The sequence below is a fragment of the Leptodactylus fuscus genome, chromosome 7, assembly GCF_031893055.1.
Source record: "Leptodactylus fuscus isolate aLepFus1 chromosome 7, aLepFus1.hap2, whole genome shotgun sequence".
Classification (NCBI taxonomy): domain Eukaryota; kingdom Metazoa; phylum Chordata; class Amphibia; order Anura; family Leptodactylidae; genus Leptodactylus; species Leptodactylus fuscus.
The window spans coordinates 90,374,881-90,402,316 of record NC_134271.1 but is presented as its reverse complement, the minus strand read 5'-3'; the positions used below and the strand labels follow the sequence as shown (position 1 = coordinate 90,402,316).

Genomic DNA, 27,436 nt, shown 5'->3' with positions numbered 1-27,436 from the left:
AATACAGCAGCCTTTTACCTCTCTTTCCAGGTCTTGATCAGCATCTGATATACTACGCGATGAATCACCAGTACCTGTGGGGTAAACGCATTTCAGATTAATGACGATTCTGTATAAACCAAAGCCAGACATGGGGACTGACTGTCTCCTAACATCTCACTGGGCAAACAAAAGCTGGACCTATCTTTCTATTAGCTATACTACCATGCACATTTAGCTGTTAACAACTACGCAATGACAAATACAGCAGGAAGGGGCAGCAAAGGGTGAACACATACCTGAAGACGGCCAAGAGATGTAGGACCTGCTCCTCAACTGCTGCTGGCGAGACAGGTTGGTGGAGGGGGGACGCGATTTTTCCCGAGGGTTTTCTTCTTGTGCTGATGGCAAGACAGTCTGGGGAACAGACATCATAACTTACTTACAGTGCACACTTTCTTAAAGTGATTTTGACAATTTCTGTGACTATAAATTAAAAAGGCGGGGAGGCTCAGACTCCTTCAACACGGCCTTTCAGGATGTAGCTACTCCTAGAAATTAATGTAAGAAGCTCTGAAGTAGAATTGTGCTTGTTCTCTACTCATTTAGTATGTATTAATATACATATAAGCCCATTTATATTAATAAAAGCTCCCTCTAGCACCTCCCACTAATACACCTGAACCTCACCAGCGCGCTCTATCATAAAATAGAACTCATAAGATTAGATCAGTAGTGTTGTAGTGGTTAAAACTTGAAAAGAAATTCTATACAGTAAACTTCCTTTAATCCAACATTTTATAATCCAGTTGGTAGCTGCAACATGACCTGGAGCATAACATGGAATCTGGCAGGTGGCCGAGCAGCAGAATTTTAGGTACAATTTTAACATGGGCTGCTGCCTGGAGGTTAAGTATATAGTGGGGCAAAAAAGTATTTAGTCAGTCACCAATAGTGCAAGTTCCACCACTTAAAAAGATGAGAGGCGTCTGTAATTTACATCATAGGTAGACCTCAACTATGAGAGACAAAATGAGAAAACAAATCCAATTCACATTGTCTGATTTTGTAAGAATTTATTTGCAAATTATGGTGGAAAATAAGTATTTGGTCACCTACAAGCAATCCAGATTTCTGGCTCTCACAGACCTGTAACTTCTTCTTCAAGAGTCTCCTCTTTCCTCCACTCATTACCTGTAGTAATGGCACCTGTTTAAACTTGTTATCAGTATAAAAAGACACCTGTGCACACCCTCAAACAGTCAGACTCCAAACTCCACTATGGTGAAGACCAAAGAGCTGTCAAAGGACACCAGAAACAAAATTGTAGCCCTGCACCAGGCTGGGAAGACTGAATCTGCAATAGGCAACCAGCTTGGATTGAAGAAATCAACTGTGGGAGCAATAATTAGAAAATGGAAGACATACAAGACCACTGATAATCTCCCTCGATCTGGGGCTCCGCGCAAAATCTCACCCCGTGGGGTCAAAATGATCACAAGAACGGTGAGCAAAAATCCCAGAACCACGCGGGGGGACCTAGTGAATGAACTGCAGAGAGCTGGGACCAATGTAACAAAGCCTACCATCAGTAACACACTACGCCGCCAGGGACTCAGATCCTGCAGTGCCAGACGTGTCCCACTGCTTAAGCCAGTACCTGTCCGAGCCCATCTGAAGTTTGCTAGAGAGCATTTGGATGATCCAGAAGAGTATTGGGAGAATGTCCTATGATCTGATGAAACCAAACTGGAACTGTTTGGTAGAAACACAACTTTTCGTGTTTGGAGGAAAAAGAATACTGAGTTGCATCCATCAAACACCATACCTACTGTAAAGCATGGGGGTGGAAACATCATGCTTTGGGGCTGTTTCTCTGCAAAGGGGCCAGGACGACTGATCCGGGTACATGAAAGAATGGATGGGGCCATGTATTGTGAGATTTTGAGTGCAAACCTCCTTCCATCAGCAAGGGCATTGAAGATGAAACGTGGCTGGGTCTTTCAACATGACAATGATCCAAAGCACACTGCCAGGACAACGAAGGAGTGGCTTTGTAAGAAGCATTTCAAGGTCCTGGAGTGGCCTAGCCAGTCTCCAGATCTCAACCCTATAGAAAACCTTTGGAGGGAGTTGAAAGTCCGTGTTGCCAAGCGACAGCCCCAAAACATCACTGCTCTAGAGGAGATCTGCATGGAGGAATGGGCCAACATACCAACAACAGTGTGTGCCAACCTTGTGAAGACTTACAGAAAACGTTTGACCTCTGTCATTGCCAACAAAGGATATATAAAAGTATTGAGATGAAATTTTGTTACTGACCAAATACTTATTTTCCACCATAATTTGCAAATAAATTCTTACAAAATCAGACCGTGTGATTTTCTGGATTTGTTTTCTCATTTTGTCTCTCATAGTTGAGGTCTACCTATGATGTAAATTACAGACGCCTCTCATCTTTTTAAGTGGTGGAACTTGCACTATTGGTGACTGACTAAATACTTTTTTGCCCCACTGTACTTGTGTGTGACCACCTGATTATCCGGAACGTCCAATAATTCATCATCTCTTCCAACTGTATATGGTTGAATTAAATGAATTTTACTAAAGCACAAGGTTAAAGCAAACTGGGGGTTAAAAAGTCCAAAAATAATTTCATAAATACTTATTCTGAAAGCAGCATGATATGTATACAGCAAACAGATTTATACTGCACTTCATCTGGAATCACACATGCAATTTTAGCTTTAGCTGAGAAAACTACATAAACCACCTGTAATTCCAGTTTTAAAGCGGTGGCAACACTATAAACTAGGAAAGGAATATTTGTTCTGAGGCACCAAATCGCTAACCTAGTGGTGATCTGCACTTATCACCACATTGACTGCACGTCCTGGCCAACAATTCTTCAGAGTAAGATGGCTTCCACGCCCTGCACGCTCTTTCAAGGCGTTGTCCACAGGACAAATCATCAGTATCAGTTTGGTTGGGTGTCCCAATCAGGTGCTTTGGCCACCGGATGCCATTTAAATAGGGTATATGGCCAAAAGCAGACCTGCTCCAATTCAAGTGAATGGAAGCAGCGCTGCAGTTCCCAGTGTCACCACTACACTGTGCTGACTGGAACCACAGGCCGACACATTCATTTGCATAATTGCTGGCCATATAACTAGCATATTGCTTCCGGTGGCCAAAAAGCTGATTTGGATGGGTCCTGATCTGATACTAATAATTGCTACTGAAAACTAGCCACAGGATCAACGGCATTAGTTGGGTTCAGGTGTTATAGTGTCAATTACCTCACAATCGTGGACTACCCCTTTAAGGGATCAGCTAAAGACCTGGCATGGGAAGATTATAAAAACACGTCATACTGCTTTCAGTTTTACTGAAACAAAGCCAATGGCTAGTTAGTTGTGGTGGTGTTTGGGCCGGCAGGGATAGGAATTCCCGCTTTACTCCTACCCTTGGTAAAGAGGGAGAAGAGGAGGAAGAGGACAGAGAGCTAAGATCATTCTGAAGATAGATGTTTGCCGAGACAGTGTTCATGTGATAGACGTGCTCAAAGTTTGCAGGAGGTGAGATCAGAAGAGAGTTTCGAGAGCACGGTAAGAGAGGAGGACATTCATTCTGTCACGTTCATAGGAAACAAGAGAAGAGCAGACAACATTGAAGAGCAGTGTCCTTTATAGCTTAACATGCATATCTAATGTCTTGGTTGCTTTTGGGTGGTATTAGCTCTTATACTCCAGTCACATTCAGCTTTGTTCAGAATTCAACCTCATCATCTATTCCATTGTGGCTTCCTACTGGTTTAGTATCTGCAAGGGATATTCATTGAAGTTTATCTAGCCTTTTGAGCAACTCCACAATGCATCAAGCAGAATCGTGAATGCAGCTCTAGTTGTGACTTATATATGACAAGTTGTGAATATATAAGACAAGCTGAGTAAGTAATTAGCAATGATATTTTACCAGAGGGAGATCCATCAGCACTTGCATCCCATCTCCTGGACCCATGTGCGCCACATGGTTAAAATTGGTGGGATTTGAGATCATCTTTGACCTTAATTCGGGATCTCGGAGCATTTCTCTACAATACAAGGGTGACGTTTCAGTGCAAAATCCAAATATACTAGTAAATAATAAAACTGGCATAACAACAGGACATACCTTCGTTGTTGCAATCTCTCTTCTTCTGGGACTTTAAACACAAATCTCCGCTTACTCCTGGTCCTAACCATCTGCTTCTTGCTATTATCTGAGGTCTCTGGGACTGTGAGAACAGCCGCTTCTGAAAGAAATCAAACACAAGACATTACTCAAAATTTCTGAGAACTTTGTCAAAGTGTTGCAAGTTGCCTTTATCAAGTACCTCTAGTGCACATGGGTGTACTGCTCAGAACAGGGTAGTCTGGAAAAAACTAACCTGAATACATGCTCTTCAAATACAGAAGGCGAGGTGGCTCGGAGTTTAACAGGTTGAGAGTACCTTCTACATTTAATGGCTTGATCTGTCAAGGACAAGGGCAAAACTATAGTTAAATTGTAATCAGAATGAATGCTGGTCCCCATGAACAGTAGAAAGGGAGTCAATATGGGGGTCAAACGTACCCTTCTCAGTCCAATAGTCTGCACCCAATCCATAGAGTGGACGTCAAACACATCAATGCCGTATTCACTGTAGACTGTCACATAGGAAGGACTACAACCTGAGGAGGAGGGGACACACAAAAAAGTTTATAATTGCAGAATGTACATTTTTTGGAGAAGGGATTTTCCCTTTATTACTTATGCATCATTATTCTATATTGTATGTTAGGGAGGACTGTGGTCCACCTTTTAGGAATCCAAACTAAACGCTACAGAATCAATAGATTTCCCCTCCTTGGCAAAATATTATTATAATATTTCTTAATGTCCCACCAATAAGATGATCAATGTGATAGGACCCCACTTATTCCAATTCCCCTTGAAGAAGTTGCCAGCTTTTTGATATTGATGACTTATCAGGGTAAGTCATCCATATCACATCACTGAGGATCCGACAAACACCAAAAAATGTTCACAGCAGCCCCTGATGTTAGGACCTCACAGCGGACAGAAACAGATGGCTCCTTCCACTATGTAGTAACCCTAAACAATTACTGCAGCTCAGCTCCTAAGTGGATGAAAACTGATCTATAGTAACTCCCCACTGCCACTAGAGGGAGCTTAAGGGCTAACTGAAAAATGACTTCTTATTGAGTTCAATAGGAGTTGTATAGATCTTTAACCTCCCCAGTTCCTCTGTCTGTTTTTTATCCTACCCAAAGGTCTCTACTTACTGCAGGTAACGGGAGTGGCTGGCCACATAAGCTCTTGCAATCGTGTTCTCCGACCCTGTGAATCCACATACACGCCCATCTGACTGAAGCAGAGCAAGTACTCATCGTTACCAAGGTCCACTGCACACATAGCATCTACCGGCTGCTGGGACAGGAATGACAAGGAGGGGTCTATAGGGCTGACAAGGTTTATAAGGGGTCCATCTCCATGGATGTTCAACAAGGAGAATCCTGACTGATAACCGACACACAACTTGTCCTTAAATACAGCCATCCACTGCACGTTCCCCGGGGCAGAAATCTCATTGAACTTCTTATGAAATGGTTTAGTTCTGTGTAGCTCATAGCAAAAGATCTGACGCTTGACAGCAACAAACAAACAAGATGCAGGTGATTTCTTCAGGGTTCCTGTAGTGATAAACTGACAGCCTTTGCTCTCTGGAAGTTTGATGTCCAGACTGCCTTCTGAGCCATCCAGAGAGGACCAAGGGACCAAATGCACATGATGGTTCCGACCACAGACGAGGATGACAACCTTCTCCTTTGGGGCCAATTCAATCTGATAAACCTTCTTGCAGTCTGCTGCTCGGACGATCACTGTGAGGACAGTCAACAATGTCATTGTCAAAACATTCTGAAATAGCCTATTAGGAAATTCCAAATGATAAGGAAGGGGGGTTTCCCATTTCAGACCTAACAGGGTGTCTTTCTGCTTATCTGGAGAACCTGGTATATCATTGCATTACATGGACAGAATATTGAATAGGGACCTATTTAATAGGGACCTATAAAGTGCCATTTTTCTTACATGGTGGTGGTGCTGCTGCACTTGCTCCACAGATCGCTTTGAGTCAATCAAAGGGGCACCCATTGCTAAAGGAGAGCCATTCTCACAAAGAGTTATGCACTTTGGAGAATTCCATTTTCTTTTTTTTTTATGTAGATTGTGAACCCCATATAGGGATCACAATGTACATTTTTTTTTCCTATCATTTTTCCTCATTAAAGTCTAAGGATTCCTTCAGAATCATTTGTTGCCTCTCATAAGACAGATGAGTCTTTACTATTTAATCCGTCCTGTTCCTACAAAGGACCAGAAGAGCAGCTCTGCACATAACCTGGACACGTAAGGAATGCTGAGAGATTTCAGCTCTGCAGCTGCAAAATTTTGAATGCAGCTCTGATATACAAGAATGACTCTGATAAGAATGTGGAAAGTTAGTTGACTTTTGATGTAGGTTAGTTCAGTGTGTAAACTGGACTAAAATACACTTACCATCTCTGGTGACCTCTATGACATACAGTCCTTCTTCAGTTCCCACTGCTATCCGGTCTCGATCTAAGGAAGAATACACACATTGCCTTCATAAATATAGCTATAAATTCACTGTACTGGGTATTAAGGGAGCCACAATGTCTATAAATCTATCCTTCAATACTTTGGGACATGTTTAATTAAATGTATTTATTTTAAAATATGCACCTTTTTTCTTTACGTTTTTTCTCATTTCCTTTTACATTTTTACTATAATGTACTAACATATATATTTATATACTAACAGTACACATGCAGTTGTTAAGGCATATCCAAGTACACCCCAACTACAGAAAATATGATCAAACAGCCCTAAGGGTCCTTCAATGGCATGGGCTTTGTTTACATCACAGGAATTCCTGAGATATTATTAAGTAAGGGGCACCGTCTCAGTCTCCCACTTATATGGTTAAATGAAGACCATCAGAGTTTCCTCTGATGCTGCCTTGCTCCTCATCAAACGTCACAATTGCTGTGTCCATGTGATCAGCAGAGTGAACAGGCTTATCCAACAAGTCATTACTAGATGTCGCCCTGTGTCACCACCTGGTTGAGCAAGATATGTCATTTTCTGGACAGTACTGAATTCCACCTGCTACTCCAACTGACAATGGGTAACATTTGGGTGTATTATGAGGTTACTAGCACATACCTACAATAGCAGCGGCCACTATGGTTTTAATGAGAGGCAGAGTGCTGTCATACGCCTCCTGTGGGCAGTGGACCACCTTGTTCCTCAGGTTGTTTTTCTGTAAAATGGACTGTAAGCCTTCCAGAATTCCAACCCACTTCCTCTTCTCAGTCTCGCTTTCTGTGAGGATTAGCAGAGAAGTTGTGGTCTTTGAAGGTGCACCTAGAAGAGAGGCTGTTACCTGTATAGAAAAATCACAGCACACTGTCAGTGGAACATTCTTGCTTATATCTAGCAGCCTAAGGGTATGTTCACACAGAGTTTTTTGCAGGCGGATTTTCACACGGAATATGGCCAGTGTTCTTTTTCAGTGCTTCTAGTAGCCATATTAAACAATTTTGCACACTTTTGGGTACTTGAAGTGCAGCCCTGTAGTTGTAATGTGCTTCTCTTATATAAAGCAACATATTAAACTGACAGATCTGACGCAGCTCCATCTGTTCACAGAATTTTAGACCCATTTGGGGCCACACGGTGGCTCAGTGGTTAGCACTGCAGCCTTGCAGCGCTGGAGTCCTGGTGTTCAAATCCCGCCAAGGGCATAAAACCATCTGCAAGGAGTTTGTATGTTCTCCCCCTGTTTGCATGGATTTCCATCCCATATTCCAAAAAAGACATACTGATAGGAAAAAATGTACATTGTGAGCTCTATGTGGGGCTCACAATCTACATTTAAAAAACAAATAAAATTTAGACCCATTTAGGTTTTATAAAAACAATTATGGCCCTGGTGTGCCAGTCTGGCCACTGAGGATTTTAGGCAATTCCTTTAATTATGCAGTCCAAAGGATGAAATAAGTGGGTGGATTCCTGGCTGGACTCCCCACTGTATTAGGATGGAGATAAACAGTGTTAACATACTGCTAAATTTCGATCAGAAAAATTGAGCAGTATGTACTGCGTTACACTGCTGCAAGAACCACCCCATATCTGGCCAGCCAGTTACCATGCATACTACTAATATAACCTAATAGGTAAAACCTCAGGCTTCAAATATCAAAACCACAGCTGTGTCCAAACCTTCCTGCCAACTAAGATCAGAACAAATGTCATTAAAAATTAACTATTCTTCATGCTTGTCTCAAGGCACTCAACCAGTGCACGTGTTATAGATAAAAGGTCCACATGACACGTACCCTAAATATGCAGGGAATGTCCTTGCGGGTGGCGTGAATCACATCCGATGCCAAGACTGAACTCACGGAAAACTCTTCATCTCTGAATTAAGCAAACAAAACAAGGAGAATGAGTCTGAGGAGGGGAAGATTAGGTCATAGCTTTTAAGTATTGAAACAATCCATAATCCTGCAGGTGGGGTGCTAATATGCCGCATACAGAAATTTAGTGCTTGTTAGCATGGTCCAATGCCAGTGTTTCCCAAACCATGACCCTCCAGATGTAGAAGAACAACCACTAGCATGCAGGAAACTGTAACTTTAAAACAACAGGAACGCCATAGGTTGGGTGACACTGATTTATACACAATACCGAGCACAATATATTGATGTTAGTAACACTATCACTCCTGAGCTTCTCTACAGTTACTGTTTGATCAAATGCAATCAACGGTTCCCTGCTGTCCATCATTTCAGGTAGGAAACTGGTAGAGTCAATGTCGTGAAAGAGGAAGGGTCAAAAAATGAAGAACTTCACACACCTTAGGTCTACAACTTGGCTTGCCACCACTCCAGGCTGAGTAGATTTTCCTTCTGCTACATCATAAAGAAAGAGTTTACAGTCGCATACCACAGCATACGCCCGCTGCCATCCTTTTTTCACACCGGTGGGTTTTGGGATCTGCCAAAAAGGAATATTTATTTATTTAAAAAAAAAAAAAAAAAAAGAACAAACCACAAAAAAAACCAACTGAGTGAACTTATGGGGACATTTAAGTTGCTTTGTTGAAATGAATGAAAACTTGTTTAACAAATGCCTGGAATTATTTATCTGATTATATGCAATAGATTGAATGAGAAACATTGTGAAATTAGAGAAAATAAACTATTGTGCCCTATTCCTTTAATGACAACACTTACCCTGACATAGCCCTTATAGGCAGTCCCAATACCACGCTGCACGTCCACCCCCAGAGGTCTTTTAGACTGTTCAGCTGGTATCGGACACACTTGTGGGGAGAGGTCCTTACATGACACATGACAGGCAAATGGACACACTGTATAAGGTGAAGGCAAGAAAAGAAAAAAAAGTCAAACTTTTCATCCTCATCAGAGCTAGAGTTATCATACAGCATTGGTTACATATTGAAAATTTCTGCAATACAAAAACAGGACCACAAGTGTCCATGGGCTGCGTGTGGAACTGGATCTCAGCTTCAGGGAAGTGAATGGGGACATGTCACACACTAGCTGCGGACAGGTGTGGGGTGACTGGGAAAATTGTTTAGTAATTCTGTATGTATAATAACCAACCTTCGCAGGCGAAACCTTGTCGTACTAATCCGACCATGAGAGACGTGCAGTGGGAACACTGTGTTGGGCTGGCGAAAGACTTTATTGCAAGCTGATGAGCCTTGGGCTGTGGACAATGCAACAAAAAGAAAACAAGGATTTGAAATCTGTGTGCCACATTATCATCCTGTTAAAGCACCATGTTTTTTGTTGCACCTTGTATTAAACCCTTCCCAACATTCTCACTATTATTATGGGGGGAACAAAATCCCGAAAGTCCCAAATTGCGGTCTTAAAATCTTGAATAAGAAGTTACAAGCAAGTGTCAGAATACGGCGATTAAGAATTTTTTTTTTTTTTCTTGCAAAGTTTTGGATTTTTATACATTTGGTATCCTCAGAATCGTATCGAAAAACTCCTCTGGCGGAAAGTGGTTAACAGGCTATGCAAAAACGCATGCCAAATTAAAAGGACTCTTTTCTGTACTGGGTTTATGACACTTTCACGTCTCTATTTCCTATACCATATGGTAATTGTGTATACAGACTAGGCAGTTCTCTTAAAAGGCTGCAGAAAACTGCAAGATGATAGAACCAACAGTCCAGGCAAAACTGCAACAGTATTTTATGTACAGCGTATGTCCAGAAGAGGGTGGAACATGACCTAGAAACCAATTTAATGTCTTTAACCCATTCCCTCCGCAGGAATTTTTAAAATTTTCATTTTTGGACTCCCTGCTTTTCAAACTCCATAGCTTATCCGTTCACAGAGCCACATGAGGGCTAAATGTTTTGAACTTTGGAGTGATATCATATTATTCCCTACGACGTACTGGAAATCCTGGGCAAAAAATTCAGATGAGATGAAATTGGAGGGAAGAAGAAAAAAAAAAAAAAAAAAAAAAAAGTGTTTTGCAACTTTAAGGGTTTCAATTTTATGGTGTTAAACGTTAACACCATACAAGTCACCTGTATTCTATGGGTTGGTATAATACCAGGAAAACAATTTATTTAAAGGGGCGTTCACACTACTGTCTGTGTCTGACAGGTAGTGTCCGCTCAAAATCTGGCACGGACATTAGGAGCGGACACTATCTGTGTCCGTGACACTTGTCATTTATTTAAATGGACATCGGGTGCGTTCTTTTGCACTCCGTGCCCTTCCTTCACTGTCCACAAGTAAAGATGTCCGACTTCTCAAGCGGACAGAAAAACCCTACATGTCAGGTTTTTCTGTCTGCTTGAAAGGTCGGACATCTTTAGTGCTAAAGAACGCACCCGATGTCCATTTAAATAAATGACAAGTGTCACGGACACAGATAGTGTCCGCTCCTAATGTCCGTGCCAGATTTTGAGCGGACACTACCTGTCGGACACAGACGGTAGTGTGAACGCCCCCTTATACATTTTAACCCAAAACTTTGCAAACAATAAATAAATAAACCCTTGCCCTAGATTTGAATGAAAAATAAATAGTATGGTGAATGTAAGCTAGGGGTTAAATTTCCATGTCCTGGCCCACCCTCTTAGGACCAATGCAGTTATACCAGTATTCATGTGAAGCAGAGTGCTCCTTTAACTATTGCTACAGCTTCCCTGTAGGGATCCCAATAAGGAACCAATGTAGAAGGAAACAGCATGGGCAGCAAATATTTCACAAGTGCATCATCATGTGTGCTGTAATAAACACGAATACTGATAAACTTCTGAAATCTGCCAAGGTTATATAATAATCATGGGAAATGAGGAAGAACTGGCCCATAACAGACACATTTATTGTCAACTTCCGGCTTCCTTGCAGAGGTGTGCTGACTGTACAGAGGGGCAGGAAGACACACACCTCCCTCCATCGACAAGATCGGTCCCTTGATAGTGGGCGAGAACATTGAGTCAGCACAGAGGAGATATAGAACAGTGTAAATCAGCTGAATTAAATGTCAGGTATTGGCAAAAGCTGGGAATGACACAAGGGAGAGGGTAAAGTGCCCAAAGACCCGAACACCTATAGAAATGCAGTGGAAGGACAAAGAGATCACAAACCAACATTTAAAGGGTTCTACTTTTAAACATTCGGCCAAAATGCAATCTGTAAAATGTAGCTTTTAAAAGTTATTTGACAGTAGTCTATGTAAGAAGAAGAAAGAAGAAAAAAAAAAAAAAATGGAACAAAAATCAACAGCTGTCAGAATGCAATACAATGACCACGGTGCATTGAAGTCTACTGCCCGACTCCACGCAGCAACCTAAGTGTAAGGGGGCTGGGGGGGGAACATACCTTTGGAGCAGAGCTGGACAGGGGTGTAAATGTTGGGGATGGAGCGGGTGGTGTCCGAGGTTGAGATCTTATAACCTCCTGTAATGAAAGAAACATTTATTAATAAGCCAAGCTTTCTGGTCTCAGATGCAGAGTCTTCTTTCAGCAGCAATGACTTGTTTAGAGCACTCGGACATGCAATGTAAGATTTAAAGCATCAACAAATTATTATAGCTGTTACAGAGTAAGAGTACAATCACACTGACATAATTCAAGTCTGCTGTTCTGATCCATCATAGCACCAGAACAGGCTGGAAAGCACCAGGTATCAGATACAGTGACGGATTAACCCCTAGACAGATTAGCGATGTCTAGGGGTTAATATTGTAATAAATTACATAGATTATTACATTAAAGGGGTTGTCCCCATTAAGGACACATTTACAGGATACGGGGTAGGTGTCAGATCCCTGGGGGTCTGGCTGCTGGGTCCCTCAGCAATCAAGGGAACAGAAGTCCCCTGAAACGTCCTTGTGAAAGGGGTGCCAATGTGCTTTTAGCTCCCTTTCACTGCTAGAGGGCTGCTGGGACATAGCAGTGAATAAAGTACTAGGCACGCTGGAGCACAAGTGTTTCCTTCAGAAGGCGGAGGTAGGGGTGAACCTGGGCTTTCTGCTGCCTGCAGCGGCGTCAGAAAGCCGCCCCCCCCCCCTGCCAGAGGAGGGGCGGAGCTGAGGGGGTGGGGTCACAAGAAAGGGGCGGGGCCGAGCAGAAGGGAACGGAGTCAAGCGTAAAGGGGGCGTGGCCGAGCGGCGTTCGCAGGCAGGGAGAGGACCTGCTCTCTGCCTGAATGTGAGGGGCGGCCGCTGGAGCAGCGCTGCATCCAGCAGGGCCACCCCAATACACCGCTTGCTTACCGTGTCGGGCTGCAGACACGGTGACAACAGTTTGTCCTGAACTGGCTTAGGTCAGCAAAAATGCCGCCCTCCCGAGGCCCTGGCATAGCGCCGCCTGAAGCGGTCGCTTCAGGTCGCCTCATGGGAGGTGCGGCGTTGGGCGGAGGCATGGAGAATTTTCAGCCCCCCGTTCTACAACCTACTGATCAGACCCCCATTGATCTTACTTTTATCCCCCTCAACGGCACAAAGTTTGATTCCAATACAACGCAAGTGTTCATTTGTTTAATAAATGAGTGCAATAAAATCCATACTACCCTCAGTAGGTGGCTAAAAAGAATGTTTTTTTTTTAGTAAAAAGCACTGGTATTTGCAGGATATACCAGTGCTTCCTCATTGGAGGGAGAGGGACCTGACTGATAGCACCTTCCATCAGTCCTCAGAATAAAAGAGTAGGATGAGAACTTCAGCTCCTTCACTGAATTTTACCTGAGCAGCGAAGCTATGATCCAGAACGCTGTTGCAGTATCTTGAATAATGTGAGGACATGCTAGACCCTACAGCCAGGGAAAAGGTTGATGGGGCCAGCATGTAGTTACTGGGGTAGAGGACTCTGAAGGAATTTAGTGGCTGCAGATATAAGGACACCTGCTATAAAAAACAAAACAGATCTTTACCTCTGGTTGTTGCTCTTGGCTGGAAGGAGCAAGAAGAGATGAGGAGACGTCCGGTTTGGGAGTAGAGACCTCGTGCTCGCTGATCATACTAGACTGTGAAGACAAATTTGTTTGTTACTATTAAAGCAGGAAAAACCAATTCTTTTGTATAAGTTTCCACCATCTGTTACATCCATATTATGTGTCATCTGGTTAAAGTTTTGGGGATAAATTGCTTCAGTGAATGATTGTTTTTTATATATTAGATAAGTACTCTTGTGCTTTTCTTTTTCCTTTCATTATGTAGCTCTTCGCCTAATATATACAACTCAGCCAGTATTACCTTATTCCTTTCTATCTGAAAATTCATGGGATCATTCTCCTCATTTGGGTCATGTGATGTCTCTCTTTACTCGGGTATTAATCCCATGATGTCTCTGTACAGCACGATAAGGGCAGCTAGAGACAGTACCATCACTTCTGCTGGGGGTCATTGGTATTATTCTTTTCTCTCCATATTCTCCTAAATAATCTAATAGATCATAAACAGTCAGGTTGCACTACGATTCAATATAACTTTGTGACAGGAGTGGTCACAAATGTTAAAACCATAACCTACATAACTAACAAATAGAATCTAATATAAAGGTTTATCACTGTAACGTGAAGTCATGACAATTGAATTTGCTTTTGGTGGTATATTCTCTTTAAAAAGTCACAAATCTGCGACTAAATGCCAGAGAACTTGCATAAATTTGCCCATTTTCCCACTGAGTTATATATATGTTGGGAATACATAATGAAAGAATAAATAAAATGCTGGAGTGTTTCTTTGAGGAACTGAAAAAAGTTTGCAAAAGTTAATAAAAAAACAAAAACAAAAACCCAAAGTGGTAGAGGGGAATGGAAAGGATATGCTTCCTCTAAAAGGAAGATTGAAAAAAGGGGGTTAAAAAGGTCGAAAGACTCCCAAGTTCTGTGATAGTGGTTATAATAAAATCACATCACCTAATGTCAGAAGTCACAGGCTGAAAGACATGTCTATGCTTGTTTTCTCACATTTAAGAACAATTCTCCACTGCACTTCTATTACTCAAAACATTCCTTTACATTTACAAGTGGGGGCATCTGGAAAGAGGGAAAAAAACCCTCCTGTATTTAGTATATGCCATGGCTAAAATTGCGGGGGGTCGTACCTCTTAGACTGCCGCACTGATTTAGGGCAGCGTCTCATTCTGCTTTTCCCCTGCATGCATGTGCCTTGCCAAGGAACTACAACACAGCGATCAAGACTAGCTGCTAATAAATCAATATCCCTTTATAAAATGGGTATAACTAACTTCAGCAAACCTCTATCGATACTTATCTCTGGCTAAAACAACGGACTGGGAAAAATCCAGCATGTCGGACCCTTGTTTCTGAGAACCCATTGTAAAAAATGTCAATATACGCCCTAAGAATCCTAAAAACTATGGATGACTTTAACCCATTTGTGCTGCATGCAGACTGAACAATTACACTCCATCTAGGAAAGTAAAACTCGCTAAGAAAAATAAATGTTATACCCTTTTGCTAGTTGGCGCCACATTCTCTGAACAATGAAAGAAAGGTTAAGCAAATATTACATGAAATAATAATCGCACTGTGGGGACCACACCACGGATTGTTAAAGATAGAACGAAAAAATAACAGTCTGGGAATTAGTTAAGACATCCTGATGTCGACAAAGGTTAAAGGTCATCTAAATGATGGACTAGGTTATGATGGTTCATGGTGGTGATTGGACTTACGTCTTCCCAGTAGGCTAGCAGTGAGGACATGGATGAGGTAGACACTGGAGCCTTTCCGGGGACAAATATGAGGGACATCGCATCAGTACCATGTATCCCACAAGTACGGGGATAACAGCAGTCATGGAAAAATTTGGAAAGCTTAAAGAGGACCTTTCATCAGATCGGGCACATGCAGTTTTATATACTGCTGGAAAGCTGACAGTGCACTGAATTCAGCGCACTGTCGGCTTTCCCGATCTGTGCCCGGTGTAAAGCGCTATCGGTCCCGTTACCGAAGTGCTTTAGTGTCAGAAGGGCGTTTCTGACAGTTAGCCAGGGACGCCCTTCTGCCCAGCAGCGCCTATCGCGCTGCATAGTGTGAGCGGGGAGGAACGCCCCCTCCCCTCCTGATAATAATCATCTATGGACGAGCTGTGTGAGCAGAGGGAGGGGGCGTTCTTCCCCGCTAACACAGTACAGCGCGATAGGCGCTGCTGGGCAGAAGGGAGTACCTGGCTAACTGTCAGAAACGCCCTTCTGACACTAAAGCGCTACAGTCTCGGGACCGATAGCGCTTTACACCGGGCACAGATCGGGAAAGCCGACAGTGCGCTGAATTCAGCGCACTGTCAGCTTTCCAGCAGTATATAAAACTGCTTGTGCCCGATCTCATGAAAGATCCTCTGTAATCTCTGTATAATCAAAAGTTCTGCATCTTTCTAATGGAATTTGTGCTTCATTTATTCACCAGATCACTGCTTTCTGACAATGAATACAAACCTTCTGGATTACATCCAATACATATGAAACTTGTCGGGATCAGATAACAGCACAACCAATGGACAGCTCAGACAAACAATGGAATCCATTGTTTGCATGTAGTCTAGTTAAAAACAATGGAAACTGCAACATCGGCTATGAATAGACCTCCATGCTTCTCACAGCTGATTGCTTGTTACACTTGTATCTAGTCTACACAACCCTCTGTAAGCTACACAGCTTGGATACATTTACTTTTGGATACACTGTAGTGACAGGACACAGGATTTGCATTTGATGTATGCTGCTCACAGATCAATACATACAGTGATACACTGCAACAAACTACAGCTGTGTAAGGCCTGGTTCACATCTGCATTCAGCTATCCATTCGGGGAGTCCGCATGGCAAATGCATTGACAAGCGGTGAGCAGTGAATGCACACGGACGCCATAGATTATAATGGGGTGCGTATGCTTTCTGCGCAGTCTCTGCACAAGTCATGTATATAGGAAAGTAGATCATGAAGTACTTTTCTGTCCATATGTCCAGGGAGGACACCGCGCGGAAAGCACACAGACCCCATTATAGTCTATGGGGTCCGTGTGCTTTCATAAGCTCACTACAAGAAAATTGGTGCAGTATTCTGTTCGGGGGAAGGGGGGGTGGGGGGGTCCCCATGCGGACTCCCTGAACGCAGATGTGAAACAGACCTAAGTAGGTCAGGATGGGTTTTCAGGAAGAAAATAAAGAATATTCCCATTAACAGAGTGTAAGCACAGATGATGTGGAGTTGTTGCAGAAGTTTTTTCTATGCAATTATACTTTGAATACACAAAACCCCAGTTAAAAAACAAAACAAAACAAAAAAAAAAAAATGCAATATGGAACCCCTCTCCCCCCACAAACACATTTTACATGTAACGGACAAAGGGACAGATTTGGTTATCAGGAAAGTGTGTAGTGACTGGTCATGGGAGTCCTGGGAAATGCAGGTTTGCATACTCTAAGTATCAAACCCATCTACTCACCCTCAGGTCATGTGGTAATGGTGAGGTGTTGAAATATTCAAAGATCGACTCTTGGAAATCAGGGAGCTTAAGACCTGAAGCAGAAGGAAGAAATAGAATTAGACAGAAGTAGTAAATAAACCCCAATGACCACCTTATAAACCCAGAGGTCTGGAGATGTACTGACCACCGTCATCTCTCATTTTCTCCTCCAGCTTTTTCTTCAAACTTTGCATTTCCTCTAGGAGCTCCTTGTTTTTAGCTTCTGCCTCTTTTAGTTTACTTTATACATTTAAAAAAAAAGAAAAAAAAAAAAAAAGGGACAAAATTAGTATCAGTACAACTTTGCTGATTGCTACTGGAAAGCAACACAGGAAGCCAGCAAAATGTTCTGTCTTAATATATAAAACAAAAGAAAAATCACTATAAAAAATCAAGTAATTTAACTATTTACAGAGAAATTTTAATTAAAAAGTACTTTAAAAAGAAGTCTATCGCCACCCTCAGGCCAATTCATCTGCCACGACTGCATTACAGAACAGATAACAACGACAATCATCATAGGGCTCGTTCACATCTGCGTTCTGCAGGTTTCCGTTTCCTGCATAAAACAGAGCAGGATATGGAAACCTGCAGGAGTCTCTCTCACCCATTCATTTGAATGGGTGAGAAAGCTGTCTCCGCCGCGAAACTGGGTTTTTTAATCCGGACACATAGTCAGACATGCAGTACTCTGTGTCCGGATTAAAAAAATCCGGTTTCGCGGCGGAGAGCATAAAACACTCACTGCCGCTCACAGCCGGACCCGGTCTGTGGTTTCCGTCTTCTGGCATGCAGAAGACAGAAAGCACAGAATGGAAAGAAGAACGCAGGTGTGAACCTAGCGATACCTGTGTTACACATCACTTTTGTAGATCTGAGAAAAAATAACTTGGAAGTCGTATGCAATGAAGACATTGGTGCACTAGGGGCAGGCATTCAGCTTCCTGGAGCACAGCTCTTGCTGATCAATTAGGATGAGCAGTAGGAAGAAAAACATTAGAAGATAGTTGGGGGTGCGGGGAACTCAAGGCCCACCCCCAGTGCACCAGGTTCCTCACTTACATAAGACATCAAGGTTGATATTCTACAAAAGTGACATACATGATGGGTATATTGTTGATCTGTAATGTGACCTGTAATATGGTGCTTACAGTTGACTTTGCATGGGCGAGGTAGTAGACACCCTTTAATCTGTCTGGAGCACAACTTCAAAAAACAACAGTGTTTGAACAAGCAAGTTATTTCAAGAGGAAGAAGGAGCTTATCAGTTTTTATATAATAGTTTACCTCAGGATTAAAAAGGTCTAACCTCCCATTCCCTCCGGAGGGGTGGGACAGTCAGGCTCTGCCACAAATAGGATCTTGCCTAGAAAACCATTCTCCTGTTCATGCACAGTGATAGAGCCAAAATAATAAAACAGAGGCAATATTTCACCAGCATGCCATATAAAATATAACTTTTACTAAATCATGTTAAAATACTGTAGTACAAACATGGATCCATAACAAAATCATCATCAGACAAGCTTTTGGGTTTCGGGCAATCCTACTGTTCTCTTACTCATAGCTGTAATGGAACAATAAGATTACCAGAAACGCGTAAGCTTGTCTGCTGATGGTTTTCTTATGGATCCATGTTTGTATTACAGTATTTTAACATGATTTAGTAAAAGTTATACAGGTAGTCCTCGACTTACGAAGTTGATCCGTTCTTACGCGGCGGCGTAAACCGAATTTTGACGTAAGTTGGAAACATGTACCATACGACGCTGCGTAGGAACGGATCAACGAGATTGTGTGCAGCAGAAGACTATCATATACAGTACAGTACAGTCTTCCTCCGTTCCGAGCCGCTGCACACTAAATCACGTACTGTACAGGGAGAGCTGGCAGCTTGCGTTTATGCGGGAGCTGACTTTTTCTCATAGGAATGAATTGACCAGTGTTGATTGGCTAGTGTACAGCATTCGGCCAATCAACGCTGGTTCTGCTGGAGGCTCGTCTTGAGGAGGCGGAGTCTAAAATCAGACCACAATGGAGACTGCTGTGGTCCGATATTTGACTCTGCCTCCTCACAGACAGCTAGCTCTCCCGACTAGCAAGGACCTACTCGCTCATCTCTAGTCGTAACTACGAAAAGTCGTAACCCGAGGACTACCTGTATGTTATATGGCATGCTGGTGAAATATTGCCTCTGTTTACATTAGTCTATCGAACTCTGTGCTGCAGTCCAGAGTTTCACCTTGGCAGCCCATTTTTTCATGCTCCTATTTATTCATGTTTATGGACTGCAGGTAGAGCAACCCATGTGTCTGGAATTTTGCAAAATAATAAAACCCCTACTTACTTTTCAAATGAGATGTTCGCATCTTTCGCCTTTCTAAGCTCCTCCTGCACCACTTGTTTGGCGCGTAATTCGGCATCCAGGGCAGACTGTAGCTCTAGCCGCGCGGACATATCCAGTTTCTGACTGCGCCGTACCTTCCAGAGCGGATCCTACAAAGAGCATGTGAATGTTTAATGACAATCTCAAGTGAAACCTCCAGTTTCCAAAGATATCCTTTCAGGGGTTAATTTAAAGTTGACAACTCTCATTCACTGTCCATTGCAGATGGATGGTGTTCTATTCCCTTTATATACAAAATATATTCCCGATACTAAGGTAAGATATAGGTTCTTGTTATATTCCCTTTCGCCAATCTAGACATTAGATTTTTCTTAAATGAACCTGCAGATTTCTATGATATCTGTGGGCTTATCTACAGTGATTGCCAGGCAGTTCACTGGTGGATTCTATCCTTTACAATGCTTTATTTCGACTGGAGATAAGAGCAAGAACATACAGCTTGAGCTGTTTATATGTATTCATTTTCATTAGCCTGGCTCTGTAGTACATTATGTATTCCACCATGTATAGGACACGAGGTGCCTGGAAACTGCTCAACTCTTTTCTCCATGGGAGTGGTGGCCTGACCAAGAATGAGCGATAACATGATTAGGCTGAGGACCCAAGTTGCAGATTTTTTGTTGTTGAAGATTTTGCTACGGTATTTTGAGCCAAAGCCAAGAATGGCTACAAAAGGAATAGGAAACCTAGGAAGTATTTATTGTTGTACCTTCTGCTCAATTCACTCCTGGCTTTGGCTCAAAAAACGTTGCATTTCTGCAAGGTATTGCCTTAGCCTTAAGACTCCTCAGTCCAATCACGGGAGTCTTTAGGATCGATTTCTCTAAGTAATCGCTATGTACAAAGGTTACAAAAAAGAGCAACACAGTGAATTAATGCAGGATGTGGAAGAATTAGCAGCCTGACACCAGATATATGTAAAAAGATCAGAATTATATTTCACCAACCACCAATTTAGGTCAACTGCAACACCAGAAATGAAGCAAAAAAGATCCTCAAGATTGTGTAGACAAGTCGCCCATGAGATGCAATGTATTATTATAAGCTTTTAACACTTTTCCACTAAAATTACAAATTGCCAGTAATGACAGTCCTTGAGTTATCCTCTTCTGTGGGGTCTGTTACATCTATTCTTGGGAAAACAAAGTGATAATATGGCCTACAGCGTGACAGCACCTTGTGGGACTTGTAATGGCTGTCACCCAGCTTTCTTAGACAAGCAACAAGAATTTACAGTTACTTGACAGAGGTGAATGACTCAAGGACAGGCTTGCGTTTTAGGGGGAATTACTTTGTAAAGGGACAGAAATTGATTTTTTTTTTTTAAGTTGTCAATGTTGTTTGGGGGAGATTTAAATCACAATGATATTAAACACATGCAAGACTGGAATCCTGTTGTGATGGCAAGCAGATACCCACCACCAGATGACTATAGATACTGAGGGACTGCGACCCCAAGTAACTCACCAGCCTGTCTGAACTGTAAGGGGCCAGGCCTTGCTGGAATGACATTTCAGGCTGAAGCAATAATCAGAACACAACAAAATTACTAGAAATTTACGGAAAACTACAACTTACATGAGGACCCTGCTCCCTCCATTAGGTGACCTCCCATAAAAGATCAGGGTACTTCTCTCCTGAAATACTCTGCACTACTAGAGACCTTGCTCCTTCCACTAGGCTTGCATTCTTCTCAGATCATGAACCTATTCCTCCCACAAAACTAAACTCCTGAAACACTGTGTCACCATGTTAATCTGTTACTTCCACTACGTAACGCTCAGCCTGTGCAGTTAGGGAACTTGTTTCTTCCACAATGTACCCATCACTCTATCAACAGCCACTTAACATCCATTTGGAGGCATTTTGTCCCACAAGACATGCATATTCCTCTCCTGAAATACTCTATGTTGATGTGGCACTCCAGGACCTTCACTATAAGACTCTCGGTCTGATGTCCCACTAGTCTCCAGTCCTTCATACGCGTCCACAGACTAATCATCGTAAGTGGACAGGCTACTGCCCACAAACATGATCATTCCAATGTCCCGATTATGGTTTGTTGTGACCATGTTCAAATTTCACTTTAGCTTTTAAATATTCAGCTTGTTTTTGTATCCAAGATCATATTAAGAAAGCAAACTGTATAGTATCCATAGGTCTCTGCACTTCTGAAGGAATATTCAAGAGGTATTCCCATATCACAAAGTAATAATATCATGAGGATCCCACTGATCCAAAGAATGGAGGGCTGATTTTGCATTGTGCTTTCCTCTCTGTTCTTCACTGCACAGCATGGCTCCAGTCACCTCCTCTCCCCCAAAACACTGTTCAGAAACCTGCAATGCAACTCCATTCCCCTGCACAGGGTGGGTGGGATGCTGCTGTGCTTTAAAAAAAAACCAAAAAAACAAACAAAAACAAAACAACTTAGGAGTCACAGGACTAAAACAGAACCCCATTCATTCTGAGCATTTGAGGTGTTCCAAAGGTTGGGTCTCCAGTGATCATAAAGTTGTGGCATGACAGTCATTTAAATGAAGCAAGCTCCTACATACCTCCCAATAAACTGAGTAATGGACTTTAATCCGAATACCTTTGTGACCACAAACCATGGAAGAAGTGAAGAGATGATAATCTTTAATAATCAGGCAAATCAGCCGGCAAGTGCACCAGGGGCGGGCCTTGACTAGGGAGATTTGCACAGCTGTAATGAGGCTAAAAATGTCATTCACAGCTACAGGAGATTCCTTGACCTCCAAGTTAAGAGGAGAGCCAAAGCACTTGCTGGTTTTACTTACAGACAGCTGCAAGACGTTCCGGCCTCCAAAGCACTTGAGGATGAAAGGCATAGCCATAAAAACATGATTTTCTCAGCATTGCCTCATTTGTTTGCAGCCATACAGGGACATATGCACTCCTATCAGGCCTTATATACAAAACAGTGTACGCATATCTCATATTACATCATTTGAAGGCCAGAAAAAAATAGTCAGTTAAAATACTTTATTATATTTTATTTGTTCATTTTGATGGACACATAGACCCAGTAGAAGTTAATATATGTGTTTTTAATGGTTACTACAGAGTACTATAACTGGTCTGGTGGCATTTTGGACCTGACAAACTCCCTTTAAATCATGGATGCAGTTTATTAATAATACATTTTATTTATATAGCGCCAAAATATTCCAAAGCACTGTACTATTTTCAATAGTTTAACTACTGCAATTTTTTCCATAATTCAATAGATTTAAAAAAAACAAACAAAAAACCCCACAATACTAAGATCATCAAGAAAAGCGGTGCTATTGTCAGGGCCAAGACTTATCTGCCATGAAGACTTGTACTTACCAGTGTTCTAGACCCCAGGCTGGAGCTTCTTAGTGTTTCAAGTTCTTCTGTCATTTTAGATGCCAAAGCCTGCAGATAACCTCTGGCGTCCTTCTCATCGCTTACCCTGGAAAAGAAAGGTTCACATACACTCAGTGGCCAAAAGTCACGGGAAGGTGTGTCCCAGTGCCGGTTGTGTCGGATATGCCGCTCAAACATTGTGACGCGATGCGGCCTATGGCACTAGTGTCACCAGGATATCTGAGCAGTCTGATGCAAACAGGTGTTTTGTAAAGATGAGCGAATACCTCGCTCCATAGGAATGAATGGGAGCGGCCGGCGATTATCCCCTTGCTGTTCGGCCACTTCCATTCATTCCTATGGGAGCGAGGTATTCAAAACTATAATTTTGAATACTATTTGCACATCTCTAGAGTTTTGTGAACATCGCGATTTGAGTGACTTTGAACGTGGGATGATAATCTGTGCGAGACGCATGGGGCATAGCATTTTGGAGATTACCTGAGAATTTGGGTTTCCAAGGTCAACAGTGTCTCAGGTGGAATTGCAATGTTGCAGAGACAACTTTGTCAGCCGCGTAAACCGGCGCACCGGATGACTATGAGTGTATTTGTACGCAGGTTTTCACAGAGTTGTATGGGGCTTTCGACGGTCTACTATGGGTCAAATCGCTGCCGATTTGAATGTAGGGCGCCAGGATTCCATTTCCACCAGGACTGTATGCCAAAAACTGCACCGCATAGACTTCAACAGTCAACGCCCGACCAGTGTCCCTTTACTGACAGCGCAACAAGGAGCTTGAAGACTGGCATGGGCCCGCAACCATCATCATTGGACTATGGAAAAGTGGCGGCATAGATGAATCACGGTTCCAGTTGTACAGAGCTGATGGGTGTGTGAGAGTGTGGCGTATGCCCCATGAAGCCATGAATCCTGCATGCTAACAGGGACGTGTCCAAACGAGAGGTGGCTCCATCATGGTGTGGGCTGTGTTCTCCTGGTTGCAACTGGGCCCCATTGTCCGGGTGCAGGGATCAATGACCAGTGCTCGATATGTGCAACTTATGGCAGACCATCAGCACCCCTTTCTGGTGTTGGCGTTCCCTGATGGGGATGCTGTGTACCAACAGGACAATGCAACATGTCATCGCTTGTTGGTGGCACGGGATTGGCTTAATGAACACACTAGTGACCTCATGACCCTCAATTCGCCTGCCCTCTCGCCCGACCTCAACCCCATAGAACATTTATGGGGTGCTGTGGATATCAGTGTCTGCTCCATGGACCCAGCAGCAACTACACAGGACCAATTGTGGGCTGCAGTGCAGACTGTGTGGATCAATATCCCTCCAGAACTCTTCCATACCTCGTGGAGTTCATGCCTAGTCGTCTTGCTGCAATTATCAGGGCTCGCAGAGTGGCAACCCGCTATTAAAGGAGAATCCGTTACCTTCCCATGACTTTTGGCCACTCAGTGTACAAGACAACTGACCCAATATTGTAACGGATCTGTCTAAAGGTGCACAATAAAGTTACGTAACACATTCGATAATCTCAAATCTTGTGATTTAAGTAGTTATATCATTGACTTCAGCTATATAAATTTCTACTGAATTCAAAAAAAGAGAAGCTAGCTACTTCCTGTGACAGAAACCAAAGGAAGGAAAAGCCTGGGAGAACAAAATACTGAGTGTGGAAAAGCTCTACCTCCTCCCCAGGATGTAGATTGTACACAACTAGGCCACGTACCACTGGATGATTTCTGCAATCTGAGCCTCCCAGTGAGCCACTGATTCCTTCTTGGTTGTCAGATCTTGTAGCTCATCCTCCATCTGTCTATTTTGCGCAGTTAGTTTATCCACAAAAGAGCAGAGCTGGAAATATTACAGTAAAACAGTTAGATTAGGGCTCTCTCTAGAGGTCAAAGGCAGCTTGCAATTCAGTTCGATGATGGAGTAGATAAGAAATAGAGAAAAAGTCAATCATAATCAGACTAATGACAATTGAAAAGATTCCAACTACAGAGGATTCCAGCTGTAGACAAACTGTGACTCCCCAGTGATTATCTGCAAAGTGTGCTGGAACACCGCTGCAAATGTTAGGTTTGTGTTCACACTGAGTTTTTTTGGGGATTTTAACGCAGAATCCACCTCAAAATCTGGCTCCAAAAACGGCTCCCACTGATTTCAATGGGAGCCGCTCGCTTTTTTTTTTTCTGCTAGCTAGTAGCGAGCTGCCTTATCTTGCCGCGGACTCCGCGATCGACTCAGCCCAAACCATTCTTTGGCCCTAATTTGGAACGGAATGCTGCGACAGAATGCCGGTACTCTGCACCAGCATCCTGTCGCAGCTAGCCGCGCGAAGTGTTCACACTCGGAATGCAAATGTCGCCGTGTGACCATACTGTTAAATTTACCTGCAGTGCCTCCACAGGAAGAAAAAAAATTTACACAGCCCCCAAGGAAATCAGTGCGCTGTCTATGCAATGAATGGATGTGCAGGATCCGTCAGAGAAAGAGACACTATTAATTGCTGTTCTCCACTGTCTAACAGGTGAGGAATTTGAATAAGCCCCCACCATCTATTAACATGCTTGAAATCGGTATTCCTAAACTTCGTAAACCTTAAATTCTGTGTGAGCAGACTTACCCTCTCTGTCTCAGTAGAAAGCTTTTTATTCTCTTCTAGTAGTATGGTTCGCTCTCTTTCATACTTTTCCTTCACAGTTCCTACGGCTTCTTCCATCTCAGTTTGCCTGTAAAGCAGTGTTTAAAGAACAATGAAACATGATTCAACAGGGTAAATGAAGTCTTTTTATAAAGACCACTTACTAGCCCACCAGAACAGATGAAGGATCTCTGATCCCTCTAGTAATATGTCATTTTAGACTGGACCAATGGTTCTCTAGCTATTGGAAAAACTACATTTCCAAACATGCACTGAAGGTCACAGTTCCCACCTCTCTCTCTTTCCTTTCTCCAGTTTGTCCTTCAACATGAGGATCTCCTTCTGCAAGGCGAGCTGCTGACTCTCAGAGTCGTGGATGCCCTTCTTTACGTTCTTTAATTCTAGAGAGTGGGAGGTCTCTCTCCGCAGTAGCTCTTCCTCATAGTACAAGATCTTCTTCTCCAGCTCAGATTTGACTTTGGACAGCTCCTGCTGATGTTCTAATGTGACTCCTGGTGTGCGACCACCCTGCTTCAACTAGACATACACAAAAGAGATTGGCCACTGTGGTCAGGGTGTGTACTGAATAGAAAACACGTACATGTAGTGCTTTCGATTCACAGTAACTGTGCTGGTATATTCTTACAGTCTAGGGTTAGCTGCAACTATATCCAGTCTAGACATTCCTCTGGACTATAGACGTAATATATTTTACTAACTCTGAGGCACAGTAACAAACGTATAGCAAGCAGAGTACTTATATATAATCAACTCAGATAGAGTGACACTGTGTGCATAGTGATGTTACTGCTTTTGGTATAGACTATCCAATGTAGTCACAGCATACCGCTAGGTATATGAGCGCATTTTAGAGATAAAAGCATGGTCTCCTACCTTCAGAGCTTCCAGTTCACCTTCCAGTTGCTTGGAAAAGTTGTCACTATGTTCCCGCAGCTTCCGTTCCTTGGAGGCCTCGGCACTGGTGTCTTCAAGTTGAGCCTCCAGCTGTCAAGAAATAAAGTCGGCGCATCTTAAAGTTTCATTAATAACAACAATTTGGAGAGGCAATGTAAGAGCAAAGAGGGATGAGCTACTGCGGCCTTGATCCCCAACTTCCAAAACAACACTGTTAAATGCAACTATTATTTAAAGGGGACAGTGTTGCAATGGAAGCCAGAGTTCAAGGGTAATAGCGGTGCCTTTGTGGGATAAATATGCCTGCATGCCATAGCAACATAGTAAGGAAAGTCCTTTTAAAATCTATAAAAGCAGTTACCTCTTTTCTGGCTTTCTCAGACTTGCGCAGTTCCTGACGCATGGAGTCCAGTTTTTGCATAACAGCTTCCAGTTCTTCCTCCTTGTCCCGGAGCTGTCGGGAAAGCTTCTGTTTCTGAGAACGGAGATTGGCCATCTCATCATTGAGCTCAGAAAACTCTTTCAGGGCAAACTTTCTCTGCTGATGCGCATCTTTCAGTTCTTTCGTCTGAGCCTTCAGTCTCTCCTGGGCTTCAGTGTGTTGCTGTAAATGGAGAGAAACAGAAGGTAATGCTATATTGTTTTCCCTTGATCTGGTGGTTGTGGCTTTGTCCAGGAAAGGCCAGTTTGTTTTTTGCATGATGGTAAAATAAAAGATGAGAACATGTATTTTACATGTAACTAGACACATGTCAATTGGGAATAACCCAACATTCTTTACATTGGTGATGCAAGAGGATGGTGTAAAAAAATGAAAACAAGGTTAATATGTTATTATAAATCACCAATTCAATTATGTAATGACTGAGCAGATTATTATTATTTTGCGCCCCTTAAAATTTTTGGACACAAGATAACAGACACCTTTTGATCAGCGATAGTGACCAACCACTTCAAGACTGGGAACAAACATTCACAATTTTTG

General features: G+C 42.7%; 1 protein-coding gene across 2 annotated transcripts in view; it reads right to left on the bottom strand.

The window, feature by feature from the left end:
• The window catches only part of CDC42BPB (CDC42 binding protein kinase beta), a 78,727-nt gene that overhangs the window by 4,658 nt on the left and 46,633 nt on the right, over window positions 1–27,436 (bottom strand). The window contains exons 13-37 of one of the 2 annotated variants that reach the window (XM_075282480.1): window positions 26,813–27,055; window positions 26,431–26,541; window positions 25,829–26,073; window positions 25,519–25,624; window positions 24,619–24,743; window positions 22,870–22,975; window positions 20,983–21,033; window positions 19,456–19,604; window positions 17,254–17,348; window positions 17,088–17,161; window positions 13,547–13,639; window positions 11,995–12,072; window positions 9,742–9,847; window positions 9,349–9,485; window positions 8,970–9,109; window positions 8,449–8,530; window positions 7,274–7,493; window positions 6,583–6,645; window positions 5,307–5,903; window positions 4,594–4,691; window positions 4,409–4,493; window positions 4,153–4,273; window positions 3,955–4,072; window positions 279–396; window positions 19–74 (exon numbers count right to left, since the gene is read on the bottom strand). In XM_075282480.1, the coding sequence (XP_075138581.1) occupies window positions 19–74; window positions 279–396; window positions 3,955–4,072; window positions 4,153–4,273; window positions 4,409–4,493; window positions 4,594–4,691; window positions 5,307–5,903; window positions 6,583–6,645; window positions 7,274–7,493; window positions 8,449–8,530; window positions 8,970–9,109; window positions 9,349–9,485; window positions 9,742–9,847; window positions 11,995–12,072; window positions 13,547–13,639; window positions 17,088–17,161; window positions 17,254–17,348; window positions 19,456–19,604; window positions 20,983–21,033; window positions 22,870–22,975; window positions 24,619–24,743; window positions 25,519–25,624; window positions 25,829–26,073; window positions 26,431–26,541; window positions 26,813–27,055 (3,417 nt within the window). The remainder of the gene's footprint in view (window positions 1–18; window positions 75–278; window positions 397–3,954; window positions 4,073–4,152; window positions 4,274–4,408; window positions 4,494–4,593; window positions 4,692–5,306; window positions 5,904–6,582; window positions 6,646–7,273; window positions 7,494–8,448; window positions 8,531–8,969; window positions 9,110–9,348; window positions 9,486–9,741; window positions 9,848–11,994; window positions 12,073–13,546; window positions 13,640–17,087; window positions 17,162–17,253; window positions 17,349–19,455; window positions 19,605–20,982; window positions 21,034–22,869; window positions 22,976–24,618; window positions 24,744–25,518; window positions 25,625–25,828; window positions 26,074–26,430; window positions 26,542–26,812; window positions 27,056–27,436) is intronic. The other variant, XM_075282481.1, reaches the window with a different exon arrangement.